This window comes from Rousettus aegyptiacus, unplaced genomic scaffold (genome assembly GCF_014176215.1).
Source record: "Rousettus aegyptiacus isolate mRouAeg1 unplaced genomic scaffold, mRouAeg1.p scaffold_m13_p_13, whole genome shotgun sequence".
In the NCBI taxonomy this organism is placed as follows: Eukaryota; Metazoa; Chordata; class Mammalia; order Chiroptera; family Pteropodidae; genus Rousettus; species Rousettus aegyptiacus.
The window spans coordinates 45,204,643-45,220,562 of NW_023416288.1; the positions used below are offsets into that span (position 1 = coordinate 45,204,643).

At 62.1% G+C, this 15,920-nt stretch overlaps 1 protein-coding gene across 4 annotated transcripts in view; it reads left to right on the plus strand.

Moving 5' to 3' along the window:
- Positions 1–15,844, plus strand: part of DDC (dopa decarboxylase) — a 41,179-nt gene extending 25,335 nt beyond the window's left edge. For 3 of the 4 annotated variants that reach the window (XM_036230520.1, XM_036230519.1, XM_036230518.1), the window contains exons 8-15: positions 1,464–1,558; positions 4,059–4,126; positions 8,644–8,720; positions 10,034–10,053; positions 11,279–11,377; positions 13,149–13,250; positions 13,492–13,708; positions 15,447–15,844. In XM_036230520.1, coding sequence (XP_036086413.1) covers positions 1,464–1,558; positions 4,059–4,126; positions 8,644–8,720; positions 10,034–10,053; positions 11,279–11,377; positions 13,149–13,250; positions 13,492–13,708; positions 15,447–15,460 — 692 coding nt within the window. In that variant the 3' untranslated portion in view covers positions 15,461–15,844. The remainder of the gene's footprint in view (positions 1–1,463; positions 1,559–4,058; positions 4,127–8,643; positions 8,721–10,033; positions 10,054–11,278; positions 11,378–13,148; positions 13,251–13,491; positions 13,709–15,446) is intronic. The other variant, XM_036230521.1, reaches the window with a different exon arrangement.
- The last annotated feature ends 76 nt before the right edge of the window (positions 15,845–15,920 follow it).

The window sequence follows — 15,920 nt, forward strand, 5'->3', positions numbered from 1 at the left end:
AAGTGTCACATGTGTGCATGGCTAAGTTCTGTCACAGAGAACACACTCTTCAATCCCTAGTACCCACACTTCACCCAAGGGTCCTTTGCACAGATGACATGGGTGTCACTTGCCCTTGAAGTCAGTCTCCCAGCATATCTTTTTTCAGCCTTCTTGAAATCACTGAATTTTGTTAAGCAAATTAGTTAAGGTGATTAAGCAAATCGATAGCAAAAAACTGGATTTCTCCAAATAAGAAGCTGGGCTTCCTGTGCTTTACTGGGCCGCTTCCTGTGCACACACACCTGCACACACACAAATACACAAACACACACCCCTGCACAAACCCCTGCACACGCACATGCAGCACACACATGCACACACAACTGCGCATACACACACACACAGGTGGTCCTGAGAGCGCCAGCCCTGCTGGGTGCACACCGCTGCCGGCGCGCTTGCTCTGCACACGCACAAACACACACTCACACACACAGTCACAGTCACACACAGACATACACAGAGACATACACACAGACAAACCCACAGATACGCACAGAACACACATCCCCAAACTCAGAGAAAGCCCGGACTTCCTCCCTCACGGACGGAACGGCCTGGATGAGACCTCCCACCTCCATGCTTGCACGTTCCACGCCTGGGCTAGGTGGCCCCGGCCAGGAGGTTGGAGGGCGACAGTCATGATAGCCACAGTTACCTCTCACCAGCCCCGTGGTGGGCGTTGTGACGGGCACCCTGTGTCATCTCCTTTGTCCCCCAAGTCACGGCACTTTTTCATCTGGCATTGCTTGGAAGAGGGAGATAAGGCCACCAGGCTGCCAGGCGGTTGGGGGTGGGAGCTGAACCCCGACATCGAGCTGAGGGCATGCCTTGAACTGTTCCCCCTTCAGAGTAGGACACGGCCCTTCCAGCAAGGCCATTCCAGAAGGGCTAGCAAAAGTCGCAGTCACGCAGGAGCCAAGGACAGCCTCAGGGGGTGTCCAGGGAATGACGGGCGGCCCCGCGTGGGAGGGTCTGGGGCAGACAGACCCTGCGGCTTGTCCACGCCCGCGGGGGGGGGGGGACCAGGCAGGGGAGGAAGGAGAAAGTGGTGTAACCGGGTCAAGATGTGAGCGCGCCCCGTGGGCCGGGGCACGCGGCCGGGCGTGAGCAGCCTCCAGCGCCTCGGCGCGGCTTCCAGCAGGGCTTCTCCCCTGACGGCGGCTCACGGGGCGTGAGTGCCACCTCCCCCTCGCGTCCCACGTGTGCCCTGCGCAGCGGCCTGTGCCGGGCACCGTCTGCGGCCGGCGGCACGTGGCGCCTGCCTGCGGCCCCTTTGTCCTCAAGGTACAGAGCCCTTTGGGGATCTAGAGGCCGTGGGCAGACCACGTGCGGGAAGGTGTCAGGGCCGGGACCAGGCCCCCGGGCAGACCCCCCGCGAGGCGGCCTCCGCTCGGGGATTCACACGTCCCTCTGGCCCGCAGGTGACAAGGAGGGCCTGTGGCTGCACGTGGACGCTGCGTACGCCGGCAGCGCCTTCATCTGCCCCGAGTTCCGGCACCTCCTGGACGGCGTGGAGGTGGGTGTCCTGTCTCACGGCCGTTCCTCCACAGCGCTGAGCGGTCAGTGACCTCCCCTCATAGGGAGGTGGCGTGCAATGTTTCAGCAAATTATTTTCAAACCAGCTCCGGGGGGGATGGGGCGCCTGCTTCCCTGCGGCAAGGGTGAGGCCCCCGGGTCGCGGGGCTGACCTCTCGCCGCGTGCTGGCACCTGCAGCCGCCTTTGGCCCGCGCCGGTGCCAGGCACAGCCGTCGCGAGAGGATCGGCTGTGGCTCGCAGCGCTGCAGGACGTGCGTAGCAACAAAACAAAATCACTGAAGAGTAACTCAGAAGAGAGACCTGCCCTTCCGCGTGGCCCGGCTCGACACGGCCGCCGTGCCGTGACCTCGCGACCGCACGCCATCCTCGCTGTGACTGGTGTCGAGCGAGCGGCCACTGAGGCATCGGGACGTCCCGTGCCACCTTCAGAGTTTGTCACGTCGGGGCCTGGGGCCCGCAGGAGCGTCGCCGGCCGCAGCTCTCTCGCTGGGCTGCAGTCGCCGGCCGACGGCTCAGCGCTGCGGCCCCGGCCGCAGCCTCCAGCAGGACTTCTCCCTTGACAGCGGCTCACGGGGCGGGAAGCTCCTGTCTCAGGGACCCGGGTGTGAATGCAGGGAAGTGTCCGTGGACGTGCCTTGGGCAGCGTGTTGGGGGGGTGTGTGTTGGAGGAGCCACGGCCCTGGCTCTGTGCTCGGACACAGGGCGTTTCGTGAGGCTTTGCCATGCCCTTGTGGAGCTGTGTGGGGAGTCAGGCACCAACTGGCCTGTTGGGATGCCCGCTTCACTGTAGGACTAGCTGTGTCCCCTCGGCTGGATTAGGGATCCTCTTGACACCTCACAAGGCCAGCTTAGTGGACGGCTCCCTCGCGGGGCTGTGGCAAAGCTCAGAGGAGTTCATCGTATTTAAAGTGCTCGCGGATGGCGTCGGGCACACTGCGCGCTGCACCTGCTGTAGACGCTGGTGCCGCTTCCCACCACGGCCTGGGGAGACGGTCCCTCGAACCCGCCCGCACTCCCGCACTGTGCTGCCGATCGGCGCTCTGATTACGGGGTTGGGTCCCACAATGCCGGATGCCGGGAGAGCAGGATCGGAGGGGCAGGGCACAAGCGTCCGCCTCTTCCGAGAGAGTAAGGGCCCCAGGGGTGATGAGGAAGGCGCATCCGGGTTACGTCTGCATCGGCCACTCGTCTATGCCCTCCTTCGTTCGGTAATGACTCATGGGTCACCGAACACATGCCGGGGCTTCGGTCAATCCTCCGGATGTAATAGAGCCCCGAAGCTTCCTATGAAATCGGGGCGGGGGGGGGGTGTCCGTCAGAGGCTCTGATAACGGGGTGCCGACACCCACCTGCTGAAGTTCGCTGCTGGTTGCTGGTTTCGTGGGCGTTTGGTGCTGGGAGACGAAGGGCTAACTCCCTACGCCACACAAAAACCGTTTTGATCCCTGGGGCCAGCCTTCCCGGCAGCTCGGAAGAGGCCGAGGCGTTGGGGGCTGTGCCTGCCCCCGGCGGGGTCCTGCCCAACTCCGAGGGTCTCATTTAGGACTTCAGACCTCGTCCCCGGCCTCCTTCCCGGGAGCCCAGGGCTCGCCGCGGGCAGGGTGCCTCCTGGTCGGACCCGCCGCGGGCAGGCGCTACAGCCGGCGTATCAGCAGCAGACAGGATGTCATGCCCCACAACGGGCGTTTCTGCCCCCCTCCTCACTGCGCCTCCTTCCTGCCTGGACGCTCAGCTGCTCAGATAAGGGGCTGCAATATCCTGCCCGCAGCCCCACCGGAGATAAGAGCCTCCTGCCTGTCAGCAGGAGGGAAACATCACAGTCGAGTAAGGGAAGAAGTTTAAACAGATCTGTGCCCCCAGGAGCCAGCTCATAAAACTCCCAGCAAACAAAGCATTTCTTTCACCTTTTGTTTCCTTTTATCAACAAATGAAACTCCTTGCAATTTCCTGTCTCCTTCTCAAAATTACTTTTATTGAAGCCTGGCAGGAAATGAATCTGCACCCCAGACTGGGTTGACTGCAGGGTCACTATCGGCTGACCAAAGGTCCCCCCTGGCGCCCACCCGGCCCTGTGCACCCTGCGCCGCCCCGGAGCTCGTCCCTGGGACGCGACTGAGAAGAGGTGTCCCAGGGCCTGGCCAGGCCAGCCAGCCAGACTCGGGCCCTGCGTGAGCCCTGGTGTATTCAGCCTGGTGGCTGTGTCCCTCGCCTCCAGGGGCACCCGGGTCCTGTCTGTCAGTCAGGGGAGGGAGCAGGGCACACCTTCGGAAAAATGCGAGAACTCAGCGCTTGTGATAGCTCCGCGAAGACTCAGAGCGCCCTTCGCCCTTTGTGGGCGCCCGGTGATGGAAGTCGGGTGTCCGCAGCAGGGCCTGCTCCTGCACACGCACTGTGACGATCAGGGGCCGGGGGGGGGGGGGCTCACCCCACAGCAGCATCAGTAACTAATCTTCACTCTGTTTCTGTTGTTCCTCGGCAGTTTGTAGACTCCTTTAATTTTAATCCCCACAAGTGGCTCTTAGTGAACTTCGACTGCTCTGCCATGTGGTAAGTTTCCTGTCCGTGTTGCTGGGAGCTCCCTGGTACCCGCTGGTGTCGGGCAGGGGGTGCTGCTGGGCCAGGGGAGGGGCGAGCAGCCCTGCACCGAGGCTGCCCTTCTGTTCCTAAGCCGGGGAGGGAAGCCGGCCAGGCCCTCGCTGGGAGGGAGGATGTGCTCTTGCATACACGTTAGCAAAGGGAAAGAGAAGGCTAACCTGGAAAATCTGTGATTAGATTTATCCAGCATTAGCAAAAAAAAAAAAAGACAAATGCAAGGAAATGTCAACGTGCCGCTTTAATTTGGTTGCTCCTGCTCTTTTCGTTCTGGGTGGTGAAGCGCCTAAGCCTCCTCCTCTAAGTTGATTAGGCTGAGTGCTCCTCGCATGTGGGCACCAGTCCTACCGGATTAGAGGGCAGACATATGAGCTCATTTTAACTTAATCACCTCTTTAAAGAGCTGCAAATGCTGTCCTATTCAGAGGTACTGGGGGTTAGGGCTTTAGCATGTGAATTCAGGGACACATCCAGCCCCTGACAGTGCTAAAGAAATGACTATGTAAAGCCCTTAGGCTACCTTTTAGGACTTTAAACCAGGTCAGCTTATTTTAAACCCTGTGGTCTTAACGATGCCAGCACTTCCTGACGCCCTCGATTCTTATAAAACCTATGTGTACCTTTGAGCCCACTACACCCAAACAGCCCTCCCTGCCTTACCTGCTGCAGGGAGGGCCTCGGCTTTGCTCAGGCCCCCCACCTCCCGGCCTCCCCCTGGAAGGAACCCCGCTGGGGGTCATGCTGGTGGGACAGTGCCTGCCTCGGGGCAGCCCAGCCCAGACAGGACAGCAGAGGAGAAAGGGTCACAGTTTCATGGGGAGGGGACTGCACTTGAGCACGCGGAGCGGGGACCAGACGCCATTGTCCCTGGGCTCCAGGGGTCTCAGCCACAGGCCAGCATTTCCAGTGGATAAGATGACCGAGTAAACCGAGACACTAAGCAAAACCAAGTGCAGGCTGAGATCCCCGGACAAGGAGGAGATGACCTGCGTGGGGGGCGGGGCTGGGAAGAGAGGAGGGGTTCGGGGAGAAGCCTGGGTGGGCGGGGGAGCTGGGGCCAGCGGGGGATGTGTGTGTGGGGGGGGCTGTCTCCACTCACCGCCTTGCCTCGTGGTGAGAGGCAGAGCCTGCTCGGCGAAGTGGCCCCTGATGGGGGCCGCGGCGAGGCGGAGCACAGCCATGCAGGTGCCCGCGGGCACGGCCCGCGCAAAGCCCCTGAGCCAGACCGGGACACGGGTCGGACTCCGGCCCCGAACGCACACCGAGGAGCACTCCGTGTGGTCCGCGGGGACTAACGTCTGCGCTACGTGAGCCGGCCACGCGGACGCGCGGCCCGTCCACGGCCCACCAGTTCCCGAGGGCCCTCGCAGCTCCGTCCCCGCAGCCCGCGGTGCTGGGCGGGCAGCAGCGTCCCGGGCCGGCCCGGCGCACGCGCTTCAGAGACCACAGTCCCCCAGCGAATTCTTCCGGTTCGAAGAAATGCTGTGGCAAGTTACATTCCGGCACCGGACCCTGCGACAGCGGGAACTGCAAACCTGCGATCTTGGCCGTCGGGAGAGCGGGATGGGCAAGCATGACCGCGGAAGGGGCGGCATTCTCAGGACTCGCGCCGAGAGGAAGCGTCGAGAGGAGGGCGTGCGCCACGGGATGCCGGCGACGGCCGCCGCGTGCGAGGCCACACGCTGGACAGGTGGCGCTGCTCGCCGCGCGCAGAGGAAGGCGGGAGACGGGGCGTCTTCGGCGCGGACGAGGCGACCGTCAGGCCCGCGCTTCTTTGCACTTTCGTTCCAGCTGTCGCCAGTTCCGCTTTCTCTCGATCCCGAAAAGGGTCCTGGATCTTAGTCCAGGCACAGCCTCAAGGCCACGATGAGCAGGCGGGCGGCAGCGTCCTTCTCCGGCATGCAGGCCACTGCCCCGTGCCCGTCTGAGCTGTGGGCCCGCTGAGCGCTGCGGTCCGGGCGGGGCGGCCCGCGGGCTGGCGGCGGGTGCCGGACGGGCGGTGCCTGGCGACGCGGGGGCAGGGCGCGGGGAGGGAATGAAGGCCGAGCGCCAGTTCGGAAGCTCTCCTGCCCTGTCCTGCGTACCCACAGGGTCAGAAACATGTGATTTGCTATTCTAAGCGGTCACTGCAGTAGTGCGAGGTGTCCCAGCAACGAGACAGATAAGGACGTTTGTAAGACCCGATTTCAGAGGAGCTCACTCCTAAGAGTCAAAAACAAGCAAATGAACAATTTTAAGTTGTGAATTTTTTATAGGTGTGCTTAATACAGCAAGGCGGATGCAGGCGGATTTTTCTTTTATTGCTCTCACGGACATTTTTCATATTCCTTAAAATAAGAAGTGTCTTTTGTTTGATGAAATTTTACCGATGGTTAGTCTGTAATTTGAAGTAAACACATTGGTTATATTTCCTCAATATTGAAATGGACAAGATAATCGAAATTTCTAAAACTTGCAGTCATGACAAGCACAGTAAATACGTTTCATAATGATTTCATTTTTCTGTTCGCAAGCTTTTTATTGTTAATTTTTTTAAATCTTTCATACACAAGTAGGAACCGTTGCACTCGGACCCGAATGTGGCCGTAATTTCAGATGCTCTGCAAGGGAAGCCTCAACATCCACATGCCAAGGGCAGGTTTTAGCTGCCTTTAAAAAGAGGCTCGATTTTCTTCCAAAGAAGATTACGATTTGCTATGGATAGTTTCATAGCATTTGTACACTTCTGTGAATGGACTTTTTTTTTTTTTAATTCGATTACCCTGGAAGATTTTTTTTATCACTGTAGCTGTGGCAGGAGTGATTCTAGAACCTGCCTTAGGACCATCCGCGCCCCGTTTTCTACTTTTTGGTTCCTTTGCGCTTCGTCCCAGAGCCCGTGATGGTGAATCTCTTACAGCTGGCTCTGCCGCACGCACAGAGGCGCACGCCCTCACGGACACACAGACACACGGACACACGGACAGAGATTTCCTCGCCACAGAGGGGACGGGGTGTCCCCTTCATAGATGCGAAGGCCCTGGACGTCGTTAGCCATCAGAAGCACGAAGACACACGGTGGCCCTGTCGTCGGCGTGGAGAGCGCAGTCAGTCCGCACCCGCTGCCGGCCGGACGTGGGCCCAGGGGCGCGTTCGGTGCTGCCTCTGGCCAGACCCGAGCCCCTCCCGCCACACCCCGCACCAAACGCAGGCCGGCTCGCCCACGCACCAGGCTTCATCCAGCAGAAAGGGGACTCGGTGGGGGTGTGGACGAGCCGCGAGCCCCCCGGGTGCAGGGCAGGTGCCGCGCGGCGGACACGAATGGACCAGGACGGCGTGGACGAGTGGGCCGGACGCTCACAGGCCCATGTTTGTGAGAAAGAACTGCAGAAAATTACATCAGAGAAAACGGCAGCGTTTACGCTCACCCATCTTACGTTTACGTTAGGTTTAGAATCGTGTAACCCGCCACGGAGGACTTAGGGGTTTGTACAGAACGTTGGGTAGAACTCTGGGCGCGACGAAGCTCCGCTGGGCGGGGGGCAGAGTGACACACTATTTAACTGTGTGCGTCGGTGTGCAGGCGGGCCGCTCTAGCGTGGAGGACGGCGGGAAGGGCCGCCTGCTGGGCGTCTCCTGACGCCGGCTCTGCAGGCCCCGCCAGCACCCACACGCAGCCCCACAGCGGGGCAGACCCGCGGGGTGAGGGCGCAGCCCCCGGGACGGCGCCCACCCGGGGCAGCGCCGCAGAGGGGGCCCAGGTAACCTCGCGTCCGTCCCGCGTGGCTGCAGAGTCGGGGATCCCGCAGAGCCCTGCTCTCTCAGGCCTGATAATTTGCTAGAACAACTCGGAGGACTCGGCATGAACGTGCTTCACTCACCTTTACCGGTTTGTTAGGAAGCAGCCCACAGACCAGTCACGGGGAGGCGGTGCTCAGGGTGAGGGGTGGGGTGGGCGGGGCTCAGAGCTGCTGTCCCAGCATCGAGGCACCCCGCAATCCTCAGCTCTCCAAGCCCGCCGCTGGGGGGTTCGATGGAGGCTCCATGATGTGCGTGGATTGATTACTCTTCGGCGATTGGTGATTAGCCCCATCTCCAGCCCCGTTCCCGCCTGGAGACCGGGAGCGGGGCTCACAGTTCCCCCCTTCTGCTCACGACGGTCCTCCCGGCAGCCAGCCCCCATCCCGAAGCCAGGAGCCGCTCTCGTCAAGCACGGACCACAAGGGTTTTAGGGGTTGCGAGCCAGGACCAGGGACGAGGACCCAACTCCTTATCCTGCCCCCCCCCAGATGCTCAGAGCTCACGAGCCCCCTGCCGTGCCACAGCGAAGCCAGGGCGGTGGGCGTATGGCCGGACGAGGGGCCAGATGAGGGGTCCTGAGGTTCCGGCGCTGGGCGCCTGAGCCGAGACCGGTGGAGGGGGACAGGTGGCCGGGCGTGCGCCCCTTGCGAGGATGCCCCTCAGTAAGCCCGCTGTGCATTCTCCCACACCAGGGTGAAGAACAGGACAGACCTGACGGGCGCCTTTAAACTGGACCCGGTCTACCTGAAGCACAGACACCAGGCCTCAGGTGAGCGCTGGCCCTGTGCGTGGAGCGAGCTGGCTTTGTCGTCCTCAGAGCTGTGTTCCGGTGCCGGTGCCTGGAGCTTGCATTTAATTGTAATTAAACGTAGCCCCGTGCGGCTGGTGGCTGCTGGGGGCGCCGTGGGGTGAGCCTGGCGGGAGGACCCTGCCTTGCCGGCTGCCGCCCGAGCTGTCGACGGGCCCTTCCCGAGAGCTGCGCGCGCGCCAGGGTGCCCGGGTGCCGCTGTGCCCCGCTGGCACCTACGCGTCCCCGTCGGCGACCTCCGATGGCTGGCGCGCCCGCGCGCCCGTCCTTGGCTGTGAGGAAGGGGGCACCGGGCGGGGCGACCGTGGGCTTCGTCTCAGGGTCCCTCAGGAAATGGGGAGGTCGGTCCTTGCGAAATGCCTCTCCCTGGTCTCCTCGTCTCCGTGTTATGATCCTGGTTGAGGACACACTGGGCGTCTCCCAGCCAGCGGGCAGCGGGCGGTCAGGCTGACCGGTGGTCCTAGGTCTCCTTCTAAACGTGGGACAGACCCGTCTGCACGGTGGTCTGTGAGGGTGACGCTGGACTGCCTCCGGGGGGCGGCTCATCCCAGCAGACCTCGGGGAGGCCTACGATGGCCAGGTCCCGGCCGCTCTGACCTGGGAAGTGGGGAGCCATGGGGAGCCTGCTCGGGACCACATGAGGCAGTCAGGAGTCCCAACACGACACCGTGCCCACCTTCAGCCTCGCCCTGCTTCCCCACCCGGGTCACTGTGTGGAAGGGCGCGTTACGAGTCTTCCCCAGGCCGCGTGGGGACTGACCGCCGCGGGCACGCCGTCTCGCAGCCGCTGCGAAGCCGCTGCAGCTGGGGGGAGGCAAACGACTCGGGGACGCTCAGGGGTGTCCGCCCCGGGCCAGACTCGGGGCTGGGGCCCGTGTTACAAGATGGACGCCCACCAAGGTCGAGTCTCACATCCTAATCACTCTTGGGTCACGGACTCGCCTCCCCGCGGGCAAGTGGGTGGGTGGCGAGGGCTTCGTCGAGCCGAGCGCCAGCGTCCTGCCCGAGGGGGCGCAGGCGCCGGTGCCCACGTCACCGCAGAGCGGGAGATGGGGGGATCCGTTCACGACTCGGCACTGCCAGTCTGCATTCAGGCCCCGCGCCCCGGGGCTCCCCTTGAACGTGGTGCTTTGGGAGGTGCCACGAAGCACACCGGCGCCTGCCCTCAGAGGTCTCACGTCGGGGCCGGGAGACGGTGCACTGACCTTGGAGCCGAGAGGGACTAGGCCGGCACCCGGCCCCCGTGTGTGACCGTTTCTTCTTTCTCTTTTCAGGGTTCATCACTGACTACAGGGTGAGTGGTTTGTCCTGCGCAGTGCCAGGCCTGTGGTCACCCAAATGCGTTTGGCGCTAGGCCCCTTCTTCTGTCACGATCGGGGGCCCGCCAAAGGGTGCCAACCCCCTGAGTCCTGACTGGTGAGCCGGGCCGGGCAGCAGCCATCTCCACTGAGCCCGCCAGCCACAGGGCTCGGGTTAGCAGGACACTCTGCCGAGGGCACAGGGAGGCCGCCCCCAGGGTGCCCTGGGACGGGCCTGGGCTTCAGACGGTGTGGCCCTCCCTCCTGCACGGTTGCTGGGAGCCTGGAGCGGGCATCCAGGCAGAGGGGCAGTGAGGGGCCAGTGCCTGACGAGGGCTCAGTGGGCAGCCTCCCCTCCAGCCAGGAGCCGCTGCGAGGCCCGTGACCCCCTCCCAGGCCCCAGGCCGCTGAGGGAGACAGAGGTCGACGGTCACACTGGCTGTGATGACCGTCTTGCCCGCTGCTGCGAGCTGCTGTTGAGACAGAGCCGAAACATCTCGCTGCCCTCTGAGGGCCTCTCTGGCCTGAGGGACGATGTCCCCTGCTCCACCGGCTTCTCCTTCCGCCATTTCTCAGTCCTTCCGATGACGAAGCCGCAGGCGTAGAGTGTGTGCCGGGGCCGGACGGCTTGTGTTTGGCCCACACGCCGTTTCTGCAGGACCCGCCTCCGGGCGGCTGTGAAGCTGGCTTGTGCCTGCCGCGTGGTTTCTGACGGCCCGTGTGTGAGGGCGGGGTGGCCCTCCTCCTGCTCAGTTAAGCACACAGGTCAACGATGTCCCCCCGAACGTGACGGAGTGGCTGCTCTGCGCCAGGCAGGGTGCTGGGCCTGGGCTGGGAATAAAAGGCCAATAAGAGTCCTTGTCACCTCAGAACCCACAGCCTGGCGGGCTGAGGCCGGGTGTGGAGGGAGAGCCTGCTCTGTGCGGAAGCCGCCCCTGCCCTGTCCTCTGGCGACGGCGCTGGGCCCAGCACTGGTCTGGCCGCCCAAGTGCGCCCAACAAGCAGCCGCCGAGTGGGCTCGGTGGACAGGGAGCTCCCCGGTCCACGACGGGCCCCGCCCTTGGGTGGCAGAGGCGGCCTCCTGCTGTGGGACCCGCTCCCCCGCCTCTTGGGACGGCGCTGCCTCCAGGGGGCGCGGGGCGGGGGGCGGGGGCGCGTGGCCCCCGGAGGCCGGCCGCTGGCGTCCGCTCACCTGCGTCTCTGGTTTGTTTTTTTTCTCAGCATTGGCAGCTGCCTCTGGGCCGCAGGTTCCGCTCCTTGAAGCTGTGGTTCGTTTTCAGGATGTACGGGGTCACGGGGCTGCAGGCCTACATCCGCAAGGTGACTGCCTTCGTCACATCCACGTGCCCCCCGGAGCTCATAGGGGGCTTCAGAAATAAGCTAAGATGTCGTCACGAGCAAATACGTGACAAGGGGTAGCGTGCGCCATTGCGATTAGGGCGTCCGTAAGGCGGTCCATGCGTGAGGAGGGGTCCTCTAAGACGGCTCCACCCAGACCGCGGGGCCATCAGCTCCAGGGACACGTCACGGAGGTGGCACGTTAGCCCCGTCGGCGAGGTCTCGCCAGCAGTGGCAAAAGCAAGGCCACACCACGGTTTTCTCTACAAGCCTTCCGGAAAGGGTGCTCTCAGCGTGGGGCGGGGGCTGTCGTCCAGCCCGGGGGCCTCACAGCAGCACGGCCTGACGGCGCCCTCAGGGCGGCCCTGATGAGTGCCCCGAGCGCAGACCCACAGTCTGCCTCGAGCTACACCCCCTTTTTTTTTAACCATCGAGGAAACTGAGGCCTGAACATGCTGGGACTTGCCCGAGGCCACCCTCCTGGCTGGCTGCAGAAGGCCCGCTGCTGCTGGTGGGGTCCCACCCGCCCCGCAGGGAGCCCGCAGCCGCCGTGGAGACCGGGCAGACCCGCGTCTCCACGTCTAGCGAGACGGACTCGGCCGGCCCTTCATCGAGTCCTGTGGCTGGGCCGAGCGTCTCTAGTCTCCTCCTCTGTGACAGGCCATGTGGCGGGTGTCCAGCTGCAGGCGCTGGCTCAGTGCCTGCCAAACATCACACGCCGGCCCCCGCCAGCCTCACAAGGCTTTTGGGGGGACCTGTGGGAGTGGGGACTCACCAGGAGAGTCTCAGTGGAGAAGGTGCCTGGGAAAGGAGTGTGAGGGTGGCTTTGCAGGGGAAGAGGTGCCCCTCCCCGTCTGAGCCCATGTTCTCAAGTATAGTGAGGATTTAGCTTCTTTGGGGAAAGAAGGCGAGCAATGGTGTCTCTCTCCATAACGGTTCCAGCTTTAAGTTCAGGGGCGACTGGGTGTGGTTGGGCTGTGACATGTCGGAAAGGCCCTGAGAGGGGCCCCGTCCTGCCTCGCAGCAGAGCAGACACCCGCGTCCCTGGGCCGCCGCGCAGCGGCCCCTGCTGGTGGAGGGGTCCCTGTGAGCCCCGAGGCTCTGGCGCCCTCTGGTGGCGCCAGGTGTCCCGTGTGCCGGGACCGCCCCTTTGATGGTGTCGCAGCCCAGCCGCCCGGAGCCCCGCACTTGCCCCGCACCTGCGCTGGGACAGCCCCGGGGCGCCCTCCGGCACAGCGCCGGTGACGGCTCGTGCTGGATGCCGGTTCGGAACAAGCCGCACGGGCAGCCGGACCACGGGGGACTTGCCATCAGGGCTCATGCCACTCGAATCTGCTTTCGGGTGCCTCATTCGAGGAGAGGAAGGCGGTCCCCCGACGTGACGACCGCCATCCTCGCCTCTGGGTGGCGGTAGGTGCTGGCGATGAGAGCAGCGCAGCGCCCGCAGCCCTGAAGGCAGCTGCTTGGGACACGCGCCGGGGGGCGGGGCGGGGCGCTGTGACCCTGGCACCGCACCACGGTGGGGCGTCCGCACCGGCCCACGCGGGGGACCCGCCGCGCAGCCCTTCGCCGCCGCCGCTGCTCTAGGCGTTCGGACCCCTCGCCGCGGCGTCTCCGCTCCCACTGGGAATGATGGTTCGGGCGGGAAGACGGTCCCCCCAGCAGGAGGAAGCAACGGGGTGCTTTTCCGGGTCGCCGCCCTTTTCCCACGGTGGCGCGCGCCGCACGCTCAGACGGGTGTCGCTCCCCGCAGCACGTCGGGCTGGCGCGCGAGTTCGAGTCTGCGGTGCGCGGGGACGCGCGCTTCGAGGTCTGCGCGGAGGTGGTGCTCGGGCTGGTCTGCTTCCGGCTGAAGGTGAGTCCGAGCCCCGCTCCGTGCCCTCTGCGCGCCCCGAGCGCGAGGAATTCGGCCCGCGGTCGGTCCGGGCGCGGCGTCCCGCCCGGCGCTGTCCCCGCACGCGCTCCGTCCTGCGTGGCCGCGGACACCCCGACCGTCCGCCCCGCCCGCCGCGCGGCCCTCGTCCAGCGGGCGGGCGGGCGAGCGGTCAGCGGGCTGCGGTTGCCGAGGCGTGGCCCCTCTCTCTCGATCCCTCCAGGGTTCCAACGAGCTGAACGAAGCCCTTCTGGAAAAGATAAACGCCACCAAAAAAATCCACCTGGTTCCGTGTCACCTTCGAGACCAGTTCGTGCTGCGCTTCGCCATCTGCTCTAGCGTGGTGAACTCCAGCCACGTGCAGCTGGCCTGGGAGCACATCCGAGGCCTGGCCACGGACCTGCTGCGCGCAGGGCCGGAGCCCAAGGCTGCGCTGGCAGGTGGGCTGCGCGTGGGTGGCGGGGCCGGTTTTCTCCATGGTCCAGAGGGGACGCTGGTGCCGGCCCGTCTGGAGAGGCAGCGGGAACGGGGCTGGTCCTTTACCGACTCCTCTAGACTCCCACTTTGCAGTCTTCTGGGAGACCGTCGATCGTGTATTTCTATAATCTCCCCTCGGATTTCTCCCGTGTTCCCTGACACAACTTACGGTCCTAACGAGCTTATACGTTAAACTGTAGACGATTGAAAATTAACGAAAACATTACAAAAGGGAATTCGACAAGAAGGATGATTTACTGTCGGGAAGAAGCAGATTCTTCCTGGCTCAGAGGAAGGAAGCATGGGCTTCCCGGAGGCGTGCGGGGCCTGCCCTGGTCAGTGGGGGCGGGGGGGCCCTGACTGCAGCGGGTGCTGAACTCAAGAGAAAAGCGCACATGGGTGCGGTGCGGGCAGCGGGCCGGGCCTCCGCAGTCATGTCTGCTGGAGCCACAGCAGTGTAAGAGCTTTTCCAGCAGGTTATTTTAAGAACGTTAGTCCATTAGAGTTTGCGCCTCTTTGTTTCTGTTTTTTGTTTTTGTTTTTGTTTTTGTTTTTTTAATCTTTTCGCCTCACTTTTCGGGGAGGCGGAGGTGGCCGGACCTGGCGTTCGCCTCTCCTTGCTCCTCCTCTGGCTTCCCCACAGGGGAGCAGCCCCTCAGGGCGTGGTGCAGTGATCTCACCAATGGTGTACAACCTTCTCGGCTCTTAATTTTAACTGCGAACACTTGAAACGTTAGAGCGCTCAAAAAAGTCAGAAGGTAAAGAAGTGTTTCATTTGTGCGAGAGGCCTGTCCATGACCCCTGACCTGTGAGGTAAGGACCCACTCTCTCAAGCAAGGCCTGCCCTGAAGTACCAGATTCTTCGCCCGGCATGACAAGGCCTTTCCTGAAGGCCCGCCGCTTGTAAGCTGAGGGAACCGCGCTGTCCCAAGGAACCACGAAGTCATAGCTCGAGCACGTCTGGGTGGGGGGCAGAGGCTCAGAGTCTAATTATTCCGTTGCTGTAAGACAAGGGGTGTGTGTGTGTGTGTGTGTGTGTGTGTGTGTGTGTGTATGTCAATGGGAGCACCACTGTGAGGCATATGCAAAGCAGAACCATGTCAGCCCTGTGTTTGCACACATCCCGTCAGGATGGGTCACGTGGCAATCGTAGTCCCGCGTGCCCGCGACCACACACAGAGAGGCCGGGGCTCTGAAAGGTGGTCAGGAGCACAGGCGCGCTCCTGGCGGAAGTCACCTACTAGGCAGCCTTATACTCGCTGTCGCTTCAAAAGGTAAAGACAGGATCAAATTGCTTTTAATGCTGGATGCAGTAGGAAGTCGTAACGCTCCTGCGCTGTTTTGGCCAGATTGATTAGTGCGATGAACACCTTACTGCCTTGGGTTCACTTGCGCGCAGGTGAGGCCAGCATATTGCACCTGCACGATCGAGGGCAGTCCTGACAGGAAGGGACAGTCGTCCCTGTTTTACAGTGGGTAGGACATGGGGCCGATTCCAGCTGACGAGGATAACTTGTGTCACAGAGAAGCGGGATCAGCAGTAAAAAAAACCTCATTTTCTCCACTTCGAATTCTTTTACATCACAGTTGCCCCCATCTCATTTGAGAAATTGAATATTCTTTTGGTGTTCAACTGAGAAGCATACACAATTCTGATTAATTTTTTTAATGTAGCTATATGTCCCTTTTTTCCCCCCATAGAGATCAAAAGTTGAGAAGAAGTACATCTGAACACTGGAATGGGAGGAAAATGAAGACATCAGCCTGGTTCGGTGGAGCTGAGCCTGGGTGAGGCTTCACGCTTCCCTCTGCCGTTATCGAGAAGCTGGTGGCTCTATCTGTGCAGTCTCTCATCAGTGAGGAAATATTATCTGCTATATAAAAAGTTAATCCCAGTAGATCTAGCTTTTATTCACTATTTGGCTGTGATTTTTTTGTTGTTGAAAGAATCATAGGTTTTTGGCTCCTAAAGGTGTCAGTGATGGGAAGGGCTTGTGGAAATATTTTCCAGGGCAGTCTATGATTATGGAACTTTAAATTGTGGTCTTTAAATTGTTCTGTCCTGTGACTTGGCGCTTAATAAACCATTTGAAGTGCAACAGTAATTGTGTCTGGTGAGTGTCCTGTCCTATGGTGTGCCGAACTGATTACTGTAATGTGGACTTCTCCTTTCCA